The sequence below is a fragment of the Sinohyriopsis cumingii genome, chromosome 12 (genome assembly GCF_028554795.1).
Source record: "Sinohyriopsis cumingii isolate HCF-2022 chromosome 12, ASM2855479v2, whole genome shotgun sequence".
Taxonomy (NCBI): Eukaryota; Metazoa; Mollusca; class Bivalvia; order Unionida; family Unionidae; genus Sinohyriopsis; species Sinohyriopsis cumingii.
This window is the reverse complement of record NC_142972.1, coordinates 68129521-68147029: the sequence shown is the minus strand read 5'-3', so window position 1 is coordinate 68147029 and position 17509 is coordinate 68129521. Positions and strand designations below refer to the sequence as shown.

The following is a 17509-nucleotide window of genomic DNA, read 5'->3' as shown; positions in this document are numbered from 1 at the left end:
TGAACAAGTTAATTTGTTTTAAATTTATTTTATTGTGGGTATAAAAAAGTGAGATCGGGGCTGTACTGGATACGTGATCCTAGTCTTGTAAATAGTTTTACTGAAGTAAAGAACTTTTTATTTTTTTTTATTCTCGGAGTAAAATAATTGGTTTTTATGAAGGTCATACCGGGCTACGTGATCTTTCGTATGTAAACATGATCCGTGACCATCTATTTCGCAACTCAGGCATTTCCGAAATTGCGCATTAGTTAGTTTTGATAGTGATTCTTAGAGAGAGATCACTCAGTCTGGGCTAAAACGCTTGATTTCAATCTGTTCTTTTGTTGTCAGTTTACAATTATTTTAATGTTAATTCGAATTATTTGGATTCAAAATGATTCTTTTTTCCTTGTAATACATATGTGCTCACACAGAACTCTTTGAACAAAGACATTTCTTAAAAATTTTATTTGGATTTCCAACACCGGAGTGTAATTTCTTGTGTTTCTACAAGGACCTATAGACAACAACACTGTACCAGATACAGCATACGTCATCGCCTTCCATCTTGGATTCTTCGTTGGGACTTGAAGCTGTATTCATTAGAACATTTCATTATTAGGACTTCTAAAATTTAATTCTGGATTATTCTTGGATTAATTTTGGATTTGATTCTTAAAACCTTAAGTTCTTAAGTTTTCATTTTTACAGTATTATTTCCAGGTAAAACAATAATTTGTAAAATTGTTCAAAGCTTGTTGTTTTCACTCATTATTGTGTTATTGTTTATTCGAACCTAAACACGCGACATAAGAATATATATATATATATATATATATATATATATATATATATATATATATATATATATATATATATATATATATATATATATATATGTATATATATATATATGTATATATATATATATATATATATATATATATATATATATATATATATATATATATATATATATATATATATATATGTATATGTATGTAGACCTTGGCTAAAGGTCGCCTATATCCCGTGTGTGCTATATGAGTATATGCTATATTGTATGTGTGCTGTATATATAGTTTTTGTGTAAGGATAGCCAGTTATTGTCAAATCGTCCCCAGTTGTCTTGGGATCCAGATGATAATTTTATCAAAACTTTACTTATACATTAATTCATTTGAATTTTGAATTTCGGCGAAGTAACGGTGTAATATTGGTTTGATTGAAGAAAGAAAAATATTCCCTATTGTTTCATGTGAGTATTAATATGTGTCGTTCTTCGCATAACTGATTTATTGATTGAGGTCGGCTGTGCTCGAGTTGGGGTCCATACATTCCTTCTTTATTCATTTGTATTTCTCTCAACTCGAGTTAGGCCGCCTCTAATTATTTATTGGATTATTGCCAAAGTTCCAAGAGGGTTTAAGTTTCCCACACAAAGGGGATTAACTGTACAGTACGGGAGCTGTACAGTTGAAGGAAAGAAATAGAAGAGAAAACTACACGAGGGTCTTTGTTTTTATGCTATGCATGCAAGTTTTCCTACATGGGGTAGTTTTCCAAAACTCTTTCATAGGCATGTTCACTTCGCGTGGCGCCATATGACAGCTCCATGACGTACTTATCTCGTACTTTCCCCATTAAGGCTCCATGTCCCTCCCTGTTTATATTTTTTAGAGTATTTAAAACTTTCCCTAATCTAAAAAGATAGTTTTAAGGTACACACAGTGTCTATGTTTAAATTGATTTTTTTATTTATCTTTAGAATTGTTACATTTATTTTAATCTTAAAACACATATAGAGATTCCTGTTGCCTCACGGCCCGGAGAGCATCAGAGTCAGGGAGCGAGATTGGGATCTCCGGTCCGTTTCAAGGTGACATGCATAAGGAGTGCCCTCCGAAGCGCCCCCTCCAGTCCCCTTCTCCTCACCCCCAGTCCACAGGCCCCACAAATCTTTAAATGAACCTTAATTTAGTTTTTATAATTTATTATTTTGTAATTGTTATGACTTGGCCACATGCCATCATTGTTGTAGTTATATAATCCGTAATCTTCCTTATTAAATTTTTATCGAAGTTGCCGTCTAAATATAGGATTTGAGTTTTTCTGTATTTCTCCTTCTTATAGATTTCCATTATCAATTGAATTCTTTCAATTTTCCTTTCTTCGCACTGTGCTATAGCATGATATTTCGTAAAATTTGCTTTTTTGCACATGGGGCATTTAACAATTGTTCTAATCATTATTCTTCGTAGTGCGACTTCTCTAGTTAATCATGCGTTATGTAAGTACTTGAATATTATACTTTGAATATTGGGTGAGCTGATGTTGGCCCAGTGCCTCCAAAGTCTATCCCAATTAACGGAGATATTTTCTTCTTCTACTTTACTTTTTATTCTTAGGGTTAAATTTTCCCTTATCCAATTATAAGTTTTCTTCGTTTCAATTCCCCATAGTTCATCAACATCCAGATATTTACATAAAAGTTCATTTATATTCCTAAATTTCCTTGGTACTTCCAGTTTTTTGACTAACTTATTATTTTTGTATATATCACTTCTATTCCTAATGGTAAAACGAAACCAATAAATATATAACGCTTCCCAATGAGTTTTTGGTTGGTTATTTAGCTTTTGAAATCTATTTAAAATATTGGAACATTTAATTAAAATTGGGCTTGGTAAGGCCAGCCCTCCCCTATTCATGACCCTATATGGTGTAGAATTTTTAACATAATGTGTTTTAAAATTCCATATATATTTTATAATGTCATTATCAATTCTGTCAAGTTCATTGTTCCCTACATCTACGTAATTTAAAAGATAATTCAAATTAGAATATAAATACGTTTTTGCAATTTGTGTTCGCTCCATTATGCATAATGGCGTAAGTGTCCAGATTTTGATATTTTCATTTATTTTCATTTTTATATTTTTGCAGTTTTCCTTTTCTTCATTTTTTCCCCCCAAAAAATTCCTAGGGCTTTAACCCTGTCTTTAATTAAGTGTGGTGGTAAACCCGGGTGGTTTCCCCTCCAGTTCCCTATTTTTAGTATTCAGTTTTGTCATGATTGATTTTTGACCCCGACGCTTTTCCGAAAGATTCGTATTCCTTTTCCAAGTGTTTAAAGGAATTGGAATCTTTAATAAAGTTTGTACAATCATCAGCATGTTGGAGCATTTTAAAATCCTCTTTTAAATTTGGAATTTTGATACCTTCTATTCTTTTGTTGGTTCTGATTTTAATACTTAGAATTTCTATTGCTATTACATATAATAGCATTGACAGTGGGCAACCTTGCCTCACTGATCTTTCTATGTCAAATTTTTCCGTTACAGCTCCATTGACCTGTACACTTGCAGCTATTTTGTTATACAGGATTTTCGTCCAGTTTAGGAAGTTTGTTCCAAAACCAAATTTCTCTAATACTTTTTGTATGTAGTTATGTTCCAATCTGTCGAAAGCTTTCTCTTGGTCAAAAAGTACCATAGCACTTTTCGTACCTGTTTCATTTACAAAGTCAATTATAGTTCTTATATTTAAAATGTTACTTTGAATGTTTCTACTTTTCTCCCCACAAGTTTGATTCATATTTATTATTTCATTCATTCCTTTTTTAACTCTATTTGCTAAAATTCTACTTAATATTTTATAGTCTGTATTTAGGAGGGAGATGGGCCTCCAAGTTTTAAGTTCTTCCCTGTCACCCTTCCCTTTGTATACAATTGTTATTAACCCTTCCCTCATGGATTTAGACATTATATCATTTTTTTAAAGTATATTATTATATAAACATTCAAGAATAGGCGCTAACTCACTTTGGAATTTATTGTAGAATTCCGCAGTGAGTCCATCTCTCCCTGGAGATTTACCTTTTGCTAGTTCTTTAATGGTGGATATTATTTCTTCATTTGTGATGAAATCGTCACACAGGTTTCTGTTTTCTGACGATATCATTTCACATGGTACCCCTTCTACATAATCTAATATTACCTGTGTATCTATGTTTTGAGACGTGTATAAGTTAGTGTAGTATTCTCTTATTTTCCCCATTATTTCTTTTTTATCCTTAATTACTATTCCATTATCTTTTAATTTATCTATAGTTTTCTCTCCTACTCTTCTCATTTCCTCCCTTTTATACAGACCTTCTGCCTTTTTATAAATTTTATTAAACTTTCCTGCTGTTATCACTAAACTTTTTCTTTCTTCGTCTGCTATTTGAGTCAACCTATCCGTATATGTTTTTCTTTTCTCATCAGTTAATGTTTTAATTTTAAGTCTTAGTTTTAATTCTTCTTTTTCCATTAGTTGTATTTTTCTACGCTCTTTGAGTGATAAATTGCTGTTTTTTTAATTTTATCTTTTAGTACGTCCCAATCTGATATTATATTACTTATAATGTCCCCTTTTTCATTCTTTATTTTGATTAATTCATTTTTAACTTCTCCCACAAAAGCCTCTTCTTCTAGTATTCTATTATTTAGTTTCCAGATCCCTTTACCCCCATGTTTTCCTATTATTTAAATTCATTTTTAAATTTACTAATTTGTGATCTGAAATTTTGAAATCAATAATTTCTGCCTTTTTGTGTATTTTTTCTTCAAATTCAGTAGCATAAAATTTATCCAATCTACTAGCCCCCTTGTTTTTGTATTCATGTGTGTATTCTGTATTTAATAAATTTAATCTTCTATATATATCCACTAGATTGTGGTCTTTCAAAAGTTTTTCCATTATTTCCCTTAAACTGTAATCATTTGTTGATAGTCCCCCTGTTCTGTCTACACTCTCCCCCACCCAGTTAAAATCACCTCCTATAACTAATTGTTCCATTATGTAGTCGTTGATATGTTTATTTAAATTTTGGACGAATTCATGTCTCTTGTATCTGGTGGCTGGACAATATACATTGATTATATGTAATTTATTTAAAAGTATATGTATTGCCCTTCCCTTCAAATTTTCCCCTTCTTCTATTCTTTCCCAGTTGAAACCATTTTTGTTCTTAATGATTGTGGCTACCGCTGCTCGTATATCATCTTGCTTAAAATTATTTAAAATTACAATTACGTCCATTTGTTCTTATATCATGGCTATAAATTATTTGGTAAAATTATTATGTGTCTCCTGTAAAAGGATTACATCATACTCAGTTAAGCTTATTAATTTATTGACTTTATCTTTATCTAATCCATTAGTATTGATTGAAGCAATTCGGAAGTTTGCTCCTTCCATATTTGTTTCCTCCAGGTAGTCGCTTTCTTTTAATTATCACACTATGTATATAATTTATTTATTTTGTTATTAGTGGTTGTTTAAAGATAAAATGTTTAGTTAGTTGGGAGCACTCAACACATTCCAAACGAAACCCCATCTAAACGGAGGTAGCAACAGGCAGACTGGGACCAATTCCAATTATTACTTGCTATAGTAAATACAAATAACTTAGAAAGCCCAAATATTGACATGTATTATGGTAACATAACATGCACAGTTATAGAGGCAGCTAACCGATGCATCCCAAAGACAACTAATATCCAAAATAAAAACCTCTACCATGGTGGAGTAAACAGTGTACTATAGCATATAGAGACATAAAAGGGCCTTAAATAAATATAAACGCACCAAAAATTCTATCTACTTCCAGCAATATAAAGATAAAGAAAAAGCACTGCTATAAAAACTGCTAAAATTAATATATGGCAAACCTTTTGCTCTAAACTGAGTCTAAAATCAAACTCAAAACAAATATGGGACAAGATAAAAGCCATAAAAAGAAAAGCAACTACCTCAGCCCCAAAAATTAAGAATGCCATAACAAACAAAGTTAAGGCAGACCTCCTAGCGAAGCATTTTTCGAACATGAGTAGCAACAATAACCACACCAAAAACTTTCAAGAACACATAAAACTAATGGAGGAAATCCATCCTCAATTGTTTCAAGACCAAGGAACAAAATAATCTCACCTAAATAGCCAAATCACAGGACATGAATGGGAGATAGCCCTACGATCCAAAAAACGAAACATCCCCTGGTAAGGATCAGTTAGGTTACATTATCTATAAAAATAAAATAAAACAACCTATCAAAATAACAATAGCCATAATCAAACTCTTTAATAGGATATGGGATAAAGGCCAACTACCCACCAAATGGAAACAGGCCATAGTAATACCAATCTCCAAGCTAGGTAAAGATCCCAACAACATAAATTCGTACCGACCCATCTCCCTTACAAACAATATTTGCAAAATAATGGAGACAATAATCGTAAATAGGTTAAAACACCACCTAGAAACCAATAACCTACTCTCCATAAGTCAATGTGGCTTTCGAAACAAAGGGTCCACCACTGACCAACTTCTCAGATTGGAAGCAGACATCAAACTCGCTTTTAACGCACATAGGAAAACCCATCGCAACCTCTTTGCCGTTTTTCTAGACCTAGAAAAAGCGTTCGACCTAGTATGGACCAATGGACTAATGACCAAATTAAACCAATTTGGAATAAATGGACGCTTGTTCAACTGGATTGGCGATTTCCTCACAGGCCAGAAAATTACCACAAGAATAGGCAACACCCATTCGGAAGAATTTTCACTTGAAAATGGAACACCGCAAGGCAGTGTAATATGTCCCCTACTATTTAACCTAATGGTAAACGACCTTGACCTCAGTGCAGCCTCCACAAAAATAAACTTGTCACAATTTGCAGATGATAGTGGTATATGGAGGAATGGAAATCCTGCCAATAAAACATTAGTTAAAGAAATCCAGCAGAGCCTAGACAACATAGAGAGATGGGCGGACAAATGGGGTATCTCATGAAAAAACTGTGGCAATCATATTCACCCCCAAACGAAATAACAACCTAGTCTATCCAAACTTCTATATACAAAATCAATTAATCAAATACGTAACAGTAGTAAAATTCTTAGGAATGTTCTTTGACAACCACCTCACATGGAAACAGCACATAGAACAACTCACCCAGAATTGTAACATTTAACAAATATCTCAATTCACTCAGGAACATCACAGGGACTGACTGGGGATCCAACCAGGAAACCCTCCTCACGATATATAAAACCCTAATTAGATCAAAACTGGACTACGGTTGCCAAGCATATAACTCGGCTAAGCAACCTGTACTTCAAAAACTTGACACTATCCAGAGAAAAGCCTTACTATTATGCACAGGAACACTCCCCTCAACATCATTAGAAGAACTACAAACACTAACAGGATAACTACACTTAAAATTACTTAGGTAAGAACTGCTCCTCCGATACTCCATTCGATTAGATACCCACACAGACAACCATCCCACCAAAATAGCTATAAACAAGTGTATAGTTGTCTTCAAACCCAAAATCATACCCACCACACCAAGTGGCAAAGTAATCCTTGAACTAAGAGAAAAGATACCTGTACTAAAAAAACAGGTACCAAACAATACAGACCAGAACAAATCACCATGGTTACAAAAACCACCAAGGATTGACATTGAAGCTACCAAATTAGGCAATAAAGAAGGACAAGAAAACTTACTAAAACCTGTACTGGTAAACGAAATCAACCAAAAATACCCGGACTATGTTAAAATATATACCGATGGATCAAAAACAAACAACCCACCAAGAACAGCAGCAGCTATAGTCATCCCTGAATTCAATATACAAACGGGATCCAGATTACCTGACTATTGCTCCATTTACACCACTGAATTCTGGGCTATACTTGAATCACAACAATGGATCAAAGACAACCAATTACCTAAAGCAGTCATTATAAGCAATTCCCTAAGCGTTATCAAATCGATCCAAAATCGCAATACACACTCTAGGGAACAATCCTCGACAGAGGATGCCAATTAATCGACGATATCACCACAGCACATCAATTAGTCGAGCTCATGTGGATACCGTCACACACTGGAATCTCCTGCAACGAAACAGCAGATAAAGTTGCACAAACCAAACTAGGAGATCAAAACTCGATCAAGCTTAACTATAGCTCTACAGAAGCACTAAGCTTTGCACAAACATATATAGACCAACAATGGCAAGATTTTTGGAACTCCTCCACTAAAGGTGAAAAGCACCATGAAACCCAAAAAACCGTAGATAGGAACATACAGCTACCTATGGGTACCTATTTTAGAACAGAAAACCATAAACAGGATAATAACTGGAAAAACTAAACTATCAAGCAGTTTTGGAAGGTTTATAGGACCCAAACCAGGAACCATTAACTGCTTTAACTGCCACACCACAGAAGATCTACATCACGTATTCAATATATGCCCAAAATATCAACCCGCTAGGAAAATATTTATCAAATACCAAAAATAGATTGGATCACCACACACATACCCAGAGGATGGACTATAATAAAAACATAAACAATCAGCATATAAAAATATAAATAAATTCATAGACACAGCAGGACTTAGGAACAAAATATAATTACTATCCCCACAAAACCAAAAGACCCAGTAACTAGCTAAATAAATTTAGAAGCCCCCACATAAAAATCCATAACATATCATTCAATTTTATAAAAATATTAATAAATAATTCACTTACGAAGCACCTATCAAAAACTAAGGAAACCGCAAAATCGGACGTCCTAGATGTCCTTAACGAACCGAGTAATCGGCTAGGACTCCGGTCTCTTGCTAAATAAAGTATAAATAACATTCAATCTCTAAAAACATTAATAAAAAAAAATAACTTAAAGAGGCAATATCTAAAAACTTAGAAATAACATAACGTAGGAAGCACTCCCTAAACACCTCGACTACTCGACTATACCATAATAACCTTGAAAATCACTCTTCATACATGATTTCTACTAACAACCTCTATAAACAGCATAGAACACCCTCCCTTTTCAGAACATTTTGAAGAAGAAAAAAAACGAAAAAAAAAAAAAACGCAAGAAACACCAGGCAAATGCAACATGAAACCTGGGATGTGAAGCAACCAGGACCGTTCCCGAGCTCTCCTTCCCACGAAAGACAGCCAACCATTCAATTGTAAGGGACCTTTATGGACCCACAGAATGAGGCCAAAATATCAGGGTTCCATGAACCCATAAAAGCATGGGGGAGGTGGCACCATTCCCTTCCCCAGGAACAACTAGCAGGCTGCGGTGCAGTCAGAAAAAAGTGGCACATGCACAATTGTGCGCACGCCACTATAATTAAACTCAACAACAACAACAAGGTTCAATGAATTTGAAAGTCTTGAATGGCGAAAGTGAAAATTGAAATTGATGTCCTGTGCCAGTGGTATACAAAATATGATCAGTAAGTTAACCATCGACTGACATTCAATTTTAAAGTTTAAATAATCAGATTGTCTTGGTCTCACATTTGTCTTCGTGGCGTTTCTTCGTTTATTTCATTGTTCTTATTTTTAATGATTAGAATACATGTGTAACGTGGTGAGAATACCTCGTGAAATCAAATATATATTGTCACGACTGTATTGTCTTAAGCAAGATAATAGAAAAGAGTGAAAAACCAACAAGTTTTGTAAAATTCAAGAAATAATTTACTTCCCTAGAATACAAAGTGAAAAATGTTAAACGAACTTTCTGGTACTGCGAATTAAATTCCACATAATCATAGAATTTCTAGCACAAGTCTTAATTATTAAAGTTCTGAATAAACTTTAGTTGCCCGTGTCATGGTGGTGTGCCTACATTCTTTTTTTTTTAAATCACTATAATATAATGAACGTTTGGGATTATATTACTACATGTCTAAAATTTATGCGTTTTATGCTAAGTGTTCTTCGCATCACAGTGGACAAGGTTAATATTTTGCAATAAAGTTTTTTAAAGTCACATATCTTCCAAGCCAGTGATACATTCAGCTGAAAACGACAAATCGCTATAGACGTAAAGTTTATGGTCTTACGCCTAGAGCTTGCTGCGTCACCAAAACAATATTCAAGTTTCGCTTTAATTTTTTTTTAAAACTTGCCTTGCGTATTGTACGTCAGTAGCTACATTAAATCGAAAATTTAATATAATATTACAATCGACATAGACCGCTCCGGTGGCCTAGTGGTTAGAGCGTCCGCCTCTGAGGCGGGAGGTCGTGGGTTCGATCCTCGGTCGAGTCATACCAAAGACTTACAAACATGGTACCAACAGCTGCCTCGCTTGGAGTTCTGCATTAAGAGGTTAGTGTTAGGAATGGTCGGCCTGGTGTCAGGATCATGTGACTGGGTGGGACATCATGCTACATGTCTGCGACATGATACCCCAGTGCTAGACATCACTGTAAACTGTCACACTGCAGGCATCGTAGCGATATGACCGAAAAATTGTTAAAGCTACGTTAAAAATCCAAATCATACATACACACAATAGATCTAAAATTGTATTCGTTAATATGCTATGAGTTCCCGTCTTTTTTGTCTAGCCTGCTTAGACAAAAAAACTAAGTACATCCTGATTTCCAGGTTTTGCAATAATTTTTTTTTAATAAAAATATAAAATCTTCCAGAACGGCGGCTGTTTATAAGACATGGTTCGTATGAAAATCTCAGGACTAAATCTTAAGACTTCAAAATGCCATTTCCAAATGTTTTCGTAAATTAACTTACACACTTTTAAAGTCGAAGATTGAGCCCATCTTTCAAATTATAAAATAAACTGTGGAAAAATTGTCTTGAAATATGAACAGAAACATATATACAATAATGGCAGAGACAATACAATTTGCATAGTACTTAGTCTCCACTGCATGTGTACTCTGTCAATTCATTGCATTTTATATCTCAAGCTATGCCTAATCTCAGCACTTTATTTATTCATGGATTCTAACATACCATTCAATTTTCCTTCCAAATTATTTGATTACTTAGTTTTACCGATAGATCTTTCCAAAGACAGTTTAGTAAATTTAAGTAAGTACAGTTACTAGAAAACTTGCCGTGATAATCCGGAAATAATCTGTCCAAAAAGAAGAAAACTGACGAATCGTATGTGAAAATACAGTCAGTCTGATAACAGAGATTCACCTATGCAAACTTGAAGGCGTGTCGATTTTATCAACCGCCGATTGGTCAAATTCTAGTGGCATGTTATAGTTGATCTCGTGAGCATGTGTGTTGAAAAATTTTAATGTCTGTTTTTGCTCGTCGCAATTCGTGTCACCTGCTTATGTTCTGGGAGACGTTTATCAACCTAAGAGAACCTATCTGACTAATATAGCATAGTCCATCCACAAACTGATTATACCTGATCAAAGACCAAGTCACAAGCATCTTCTATCCTGCCGAGTATTAGGCGCTAAGTTCTTAAACCTAAATCTACTCTTCAAAAATGAAAGTATCTTTCTGGGATTTATTGCAGATAAATTTCTTACCAATGAATAAGATGCGGGGGTGGGGGTGGGGGCATTTATTCAATAGCTTTTTTCTCCAAAATTCACAAGAAAATGCCTACATTCAATTTGAAATTCTCAGTTCTTTATCACTGACACCTTGTGCTTTTCCTACATCAGTATTATTTTAGATTATATACTTGTCTTTGGTTTGAACACCTAACGTCATAAGCTTTTCAGGTGCTGTATTATAAGCTGTAATCACATTAGACTTTATAACAGTTTCCTCAAGAGACACTGATGGACGAATGACAGATCACTGGCTAGACATCAAACCGTTCGTTTGCAGCGAAGTATGCTGACAAGCAAGTAATTTGAAGAACTATACCTTTGATGGCGATAGCTTGTCTTTTACTGTTCAACTTAGTATAGCGCAAGGTTTGTTTCTTTGGCTGGGATATCTTCTCTGATTAAGCTGCACCAACACACTTCACTACATCTGGTAATATTTTCAGATTTATATTGCACACAGGCTTATTATTTATCCAACAATGACTAGCATACTTTTTAGTGTCAAACGATCGTACGATGACTAACAAACTTGGGTGTCATTTTAGCGTCACTTGACTCAATCAAGTACAAGACGTCTTCCTAACTGGCTGATGATGTGTCGGGAGAAAATCGTTAGACGCCGGCAGTGTTGAGGATTGACGAATTACTACCTTAAGAGAGATTTCTCCAATGAAATTAGATAGTCTCTAAATATATCACAGAGGTTGCTAATTTTATTATAGTGGTCACTAATTAGATTATAAAGTCGTCTAGTTATGATACAGAGATCTCTAATTATGTTACAGTGGTCTACAAATCAGAAAAAGTATTGCGGGAAAATTAGAGGTCTCCAGTTGTTCGAGTTCTATAACTGATATATGGAGTTCTCTAATTCAGTTGTAGAACTTTCAAATTTATTTGGAACGCAAGCTATAAAATTGAATATATGTAAAAAACGGCAGCAATACGCATTTGCTTTTGGTTTGTCCCTTTTAAGTACGCCAAATCGGAGTCATGCGTGTGTTGAAAGTTTATACCATATTTATGAACGAAGCAGAACACGATACCCGCCAAAAGTCAACTAATTCTCCACTGCTTACGTTTTATTTACATGCATATGGGAAAATGCCAAATTTTTTCATGCAGTGTTGCTACAGTTTACTTGTTTCTGTCAGATGTGATATAAAGGGTTCTTAAAGGTACATTTTATCACACTTTCTATCATCATGCATTAATATTTCAAGTTGGATAATTCTTAAAGAAGGGCCAGATAGCAGAATTTCGGGTTAAATCAATCGAACTTTTTCCACCTTTCTGTACCCCTGAAGCTGCGGTCGCAATGTAGAATCTGGGACATCCTAATCAATCAGGTGCTCATCTTGAGCCTGGATATTATCGCATAATCCAGTCATATGATGATAAGGTAAACATCAGGGTCTTATAAACGCAGTAGCTCGACAGTCTCTCGTTATTCTTGTGCTATTTGCTTTGCTGCGTCAGTGAACGTACAAGCAAATACACATTCCAACTTAATTTTGTTTTCTAAAAAAGAAGATCAAGCTAATTTCTTACCATCTAAAGAATGGCAGAGACAAGACCACGTCAGAACTACCATGCCGAAAGTGAAGCCGGTATCAACAAGCAAATCAACATGGAGCTGTATGCCTGCTATGTCTACCAGTCCATGGTGAGTTGCAAATAAAATGACTGCCAGGGCGATGTTAAAGAACAACACAAGTTTCAAGTGTTATGTAGTTTGAGAGCCACTTCTGCTAAATTATAGCGTTTTCTGCACTATTGTTCATGGTCATTTTTAACTGTATTTCTTATACTTTTTATATTTATGCGCAATAAATTGTTTCAAGACATTTTTGCAAAGAGAGAGCTGACTTCTTTATGCATTAACCATTATTCTCGGAAATGTTTTAACCATTTGTAGGCTGATTATTTTGAGATGGGCACAGAAAGGCTTGACATGTTAATTTTCAGTAACAAGTTCTAGTGATGGAAGTATTGAGCAGTAGAGATTAAATGACAACTTGTTTCAAATAGTTTCTCGTTTCAGTAAGTCTTGTTGTATGCATCACATTTACAGAAAAGGGTACTTGAAGACAATACCTGTTAACTGAACTGAGCCAAGACGTATAAAATAAAAGGTTAACAGACATGTAAACAAGATTTAAAATGACTCTCAGATATTAGTTCTTTAAAAAGGCAAATATTTAAGTTATTAAGACTCAGAATCCTGCTTTTCAGAAAGATATGAAAAGATTTTAATAGCCGTTTCTCATTTAGTCCTACTATTTTGACCGGGATGATGTGGCCCTGAAAGGCTTTGCCAAGTTCTTCAAGAAGTCCTCAGAGGAGGAGAGAGAACATGCAGAGAAGTTGATGAAGTATCAGAACAAGCGTGGTGGCCGCGTCGTCCTCCAGGATATCAAGGTCAGGAAAAAGATTCAAATATCTTGCATTGACATTTTCTGTATATAGAACGAATATGCACACATCTTGATTGAAAGGGTAATAGAAGCGAAGTATGAAACATGCATATGATTTCCATTTGTCATTTTATCCACTTGTTTACATAACGTAGTTTTAGAAATTGTTTATTTGGCTCATACCTTGGAGGAAGTTGCATGTGCCTGATTTAAACAATGGTATTCTTTCTTGTTACTTACACTGTGAGGAACGGAATTGTTCGAACCCCAAACCCAAACCAACAGGACGATTTCTCGCATGTTAGAAGCCTACAAACTGCAATCTGATTTTGAAATAATGTTTGAAGTCCAACGAAATGAAATTTTTCGTCCCATAATGACAAGGAAATGATTAAATTAGATCAATTAGACACTACTAATGACCTCCCTAATGAACGTTTCACATATTTAGCTGCGTAGCAAACTGATTTCTATACAGTATACATTTATGATGGGATCATTGTCTTTTTGCACGATGAGCTGTTTGATAAAATGCAATATTGTCTAGCCGGGCGTGGGGACTTGAGTGAAATGACGCACAGGAAAAAAATTAAAAAGATATCATATGCACTTACTCCACATTGTCACGTAAATATATTAATTCTTTATAATCTGAATCCAGAAGCCTGATCGGGATGAGTGGGGTACTGGACTGGATGCAATGGAGGTTTCTCTCGAGCTTGAGAAGAACGTGAACCAGGCCCTTCTCGACCTGCACAAGGTGGCAGAGTCTCATGGTGACCCCCAGGTGAGTAGTTCACGTATATAGACGATCTCCGTGGAGCTGAGCATGTATATAAATGATCAAGACCTTTGAGTGAGTAGGAAATACTTTTGAGTATTTACAAAAAACACGAGCCCCCCCCCCCCATTAATTACACACAGTAGATAGTTTCATGTCTGCGGCAAATGCACTGAAGCTATTAAGACACAGTATAAGTAGTCATAGTGACAATGTGATCAGTGAAATTAATGAGTTTTCACATTAAATTTCAGCGTGTAGATTTGATCACTTGAAAAAAGGATGATACTTTAAATGTTGGATTATAGTCATGGGATAATTAATTTGTACTCGTAAGGTACAACAATTCCATTGTGCAGTTAGCATATTATACTGTGTAGATGAAAATATTCATGGCTGTTTGGTCAGTAATAATGCTTTTCAGCTATACATGTTCACGTTCCATGCTGGGCTTTAATATGTGAGCAAAATTGATCCCTCTGTCCAACCAGCCAGAAGAAAATGGAAACAAGCCTATTGTAAATTCTATTTTTATAATGTTCAAAACAGATGCTTCAAATGTCTGTTTTTTGGTGCAGATTTTCATGTCAGATAATTAAAATACAGGCATGTTACCAACAACACTTTTATGGCAGTCTCTAAACTTGTTTGGCTTCGTCGAAGTAGTTGCATAATATAGTTACGGTCGGAATCCGCATCCTTAGAAACGGGTTACAATAAACTAAAAAGTATACAATTATTGACAAAGAAAAAAACACCTTTTAATACAATGGTAGGACGACGTATTTGCAGACCGGTCGACCCTTAGAAGTCTTGCTAAAAATTACCCTTAAATTATGAACTTGTGGAATAATAGCACCAGTTATGAACAAATATGATTGTTGCAGTCCGACCTGGGTATTGGCTTGTTGTTAATTGGCATGTTTCTGGGGCTTCATATTAGGTTCGGCGGAGTTGCTTATAGAACCAAACAGTTTTAAATTAGGACCTTGGGCACATGCCTATATTTATCATGCAGGGGCTTCCGCTTATATCTAGAAATGTCGTCTAACATAAAATTCACGGTAGTGAGAAGGACAATAAGGCTATTATAATTTTGAAACAATAGAAAGTAATTTTCATATTATCGAACAATGGCAGAAAAGGCAACAATTATCCTAGGTGCATTTATTAACCATTAGGTTGCGATTCATGCATTGCTTTTGGTGCGAGATTATTTTTGCTGTCACACGAAATTTGAAGAAAAAAGTCAAAACAATTCAGATTGTGTGATTTGAAGAGATGTATAAAGAATTACCTACATGGGGGTTGGGACTGAAACTGAAATGGAGGTCAGTAAGGTCGAAGTGTACTTCAATAACATTTTAGTTGAATATAATGTTAGCTACATCAGAACTTATGAACTTTTTAAATGGACCTTTCCAATTTGACAATAGTGGTACTTAACATTTCACTACACATTGCTGAAAATTGGTTTAAGTTGCAGAAAAATATGGAATGCATTGCTGAGGATGTATTGTCAGTGTGTTGGGTCTGGTATTGGATAAAATTATTAATTTAAACTCTATTAGTGCTGGACCTAAATACATTGAGTCACAGTCCACTCTTGATTGGGCTTCAAAATTTAAAATGTTCACCTTTTATCCATGGCATCGAGTTCGAATTTTCTGCAGAATAGCAGTGTAATTTGTGCAATTTATGATCCTAGGCGAGCACCAAAATTCACCACGAGGATACAAGATCTGTTTATGGCTTTACATCTTCATTTGTGAAGGGAAATTGGCCCACTTGTTCTTGTTTTACTTTTATTAATTATGCGTTGTATCAAAACATAATTGGCTGGGGGAAATGGAGTGAAATGAAATGAAGGTGAAGTGAACATTTTGTGTCCGGTTTGACTAACACAATGTACTCCATTTGTCCTTTTGAATTTAGTTCATACTTGTAGTGTGTAGGAAATTGTATAAACTCAAATCAGTGAACTTTTTTGTTATATGTCGACCAGATGATGGACTTCATCGAGCACGAGTTCCTAGAAGAACAGGTGAATTCCATTAAGCAGCTTTGTGACCACATTACTAACCTGAAGCGTGTCGGAACTGGACTTGGGGAGTACATGTTTGACAAGGAGACCCTGGATGGTGACAGTTAAACTCGCTCTTTGATACAACATCCAGCCCTAAAAATTCGGACTTTGTCCTGAGTGAATCTTATTCAAAATGTTCTTGCAACAAATGAGAACTTTTAGTTTATACAGGAAAATATAAAATACTGCAAATCAAAGGGCTGAAGAAAACTGCTTTAACAACAATAAAAAAAGGAAAATGTAACCTACTTTGTTTTGTTTTATTGCTGTATCTGTACACGTTTTGGTGTTTAACAAAGGATTGATTGTGTGAGCACTTCCTATAAGAGTTTTTACAGGACAGGGAATGTTTTCCCTTGAAAATGTGAATGTTTACATCGAGTGCACAGTAGTTAAGAGGATTGTCGCTTCATATAAGAGTAGTAAACTTGAATAACCTATAATGAAACTACCCGATGCCCTACCGTGCCGATGCACTCAATTCCAACGTTTACACAAGGAGTGCATTCTTGTCCACTGTTCCTATTACTCAATTCATCTCTAGCAGGAGCCCATTTATCAAATACGGTCTTGAATGTTATTAATCAATAAACCATCTAAAATGATTTTAAAACATCACCAATGCTATGAAACCAGTGACACTCCGCCAATTGTAGGTAATCATTTCGTTCAAAACTTTGCGTTTGGGAACCAAAAACATGTGGGGGAAAAGCTCTAAAATTTTGCGTTCAGGTTTTGGTTCAAGTTCTTTTCTTTGCTTATGTTTCTTAAACCTCGTGATGGATTTTAGTCATAGGTACATGGGATCATTCATTAT

At 34.9% G+C, this 17509-nt stretch overlaps 1 protein-coding gene across 1 annotated transcript; it reads left to right on the top strand.

The window, feature by feature from the left end:
* The first annotated feature begins 12850 nt into the window (after positions 1–12850).
* Positions 12851–16936, top strand: LOC149786656 (soma ferritin-like). The gene is made up of 4 exons (XM_089977180.1): positions 12851–13074; positions 13683–13829; positions 14487–14612; positions 16612–16936. Exons 1-4 carry the CDS (start codon positions 12970–12972, stop codon positions 16756–16758), a joined length of 525 nt encoding a protein of 174 aa, XP_089833306.1. The 5' UTR covers positions 12851–12969; the 3' UTR covers positions 16759–16936.
* Positions 16937–17509: the final 573 nt, after the last annotated feature.

Bases quoted from the DNA above. Each gene is read 5' to 3' on its own strand.
- LOC149786656 (XM_089977180.1), top strand. From the start codon at position 12,970: ATGGCAGAGACAAGACCACGTCAGAACTACCATGCCGAAAGTGAAGCC. The intron at 13,075-13,682 runs GTGAGTTGCAAA...TTTCTCATTTAG, and splicing joins GCTATGTCTACCAGTCCATG to TCCTACTATTTTGACCGGGA. The intron at 14,613-16,611 runs GTGAGTAGTTCA...TATGTCGACCAG, and splicing joins AGTCTCATGGTGACCCCCAG to ATGATGGACTTCATCGAGCA.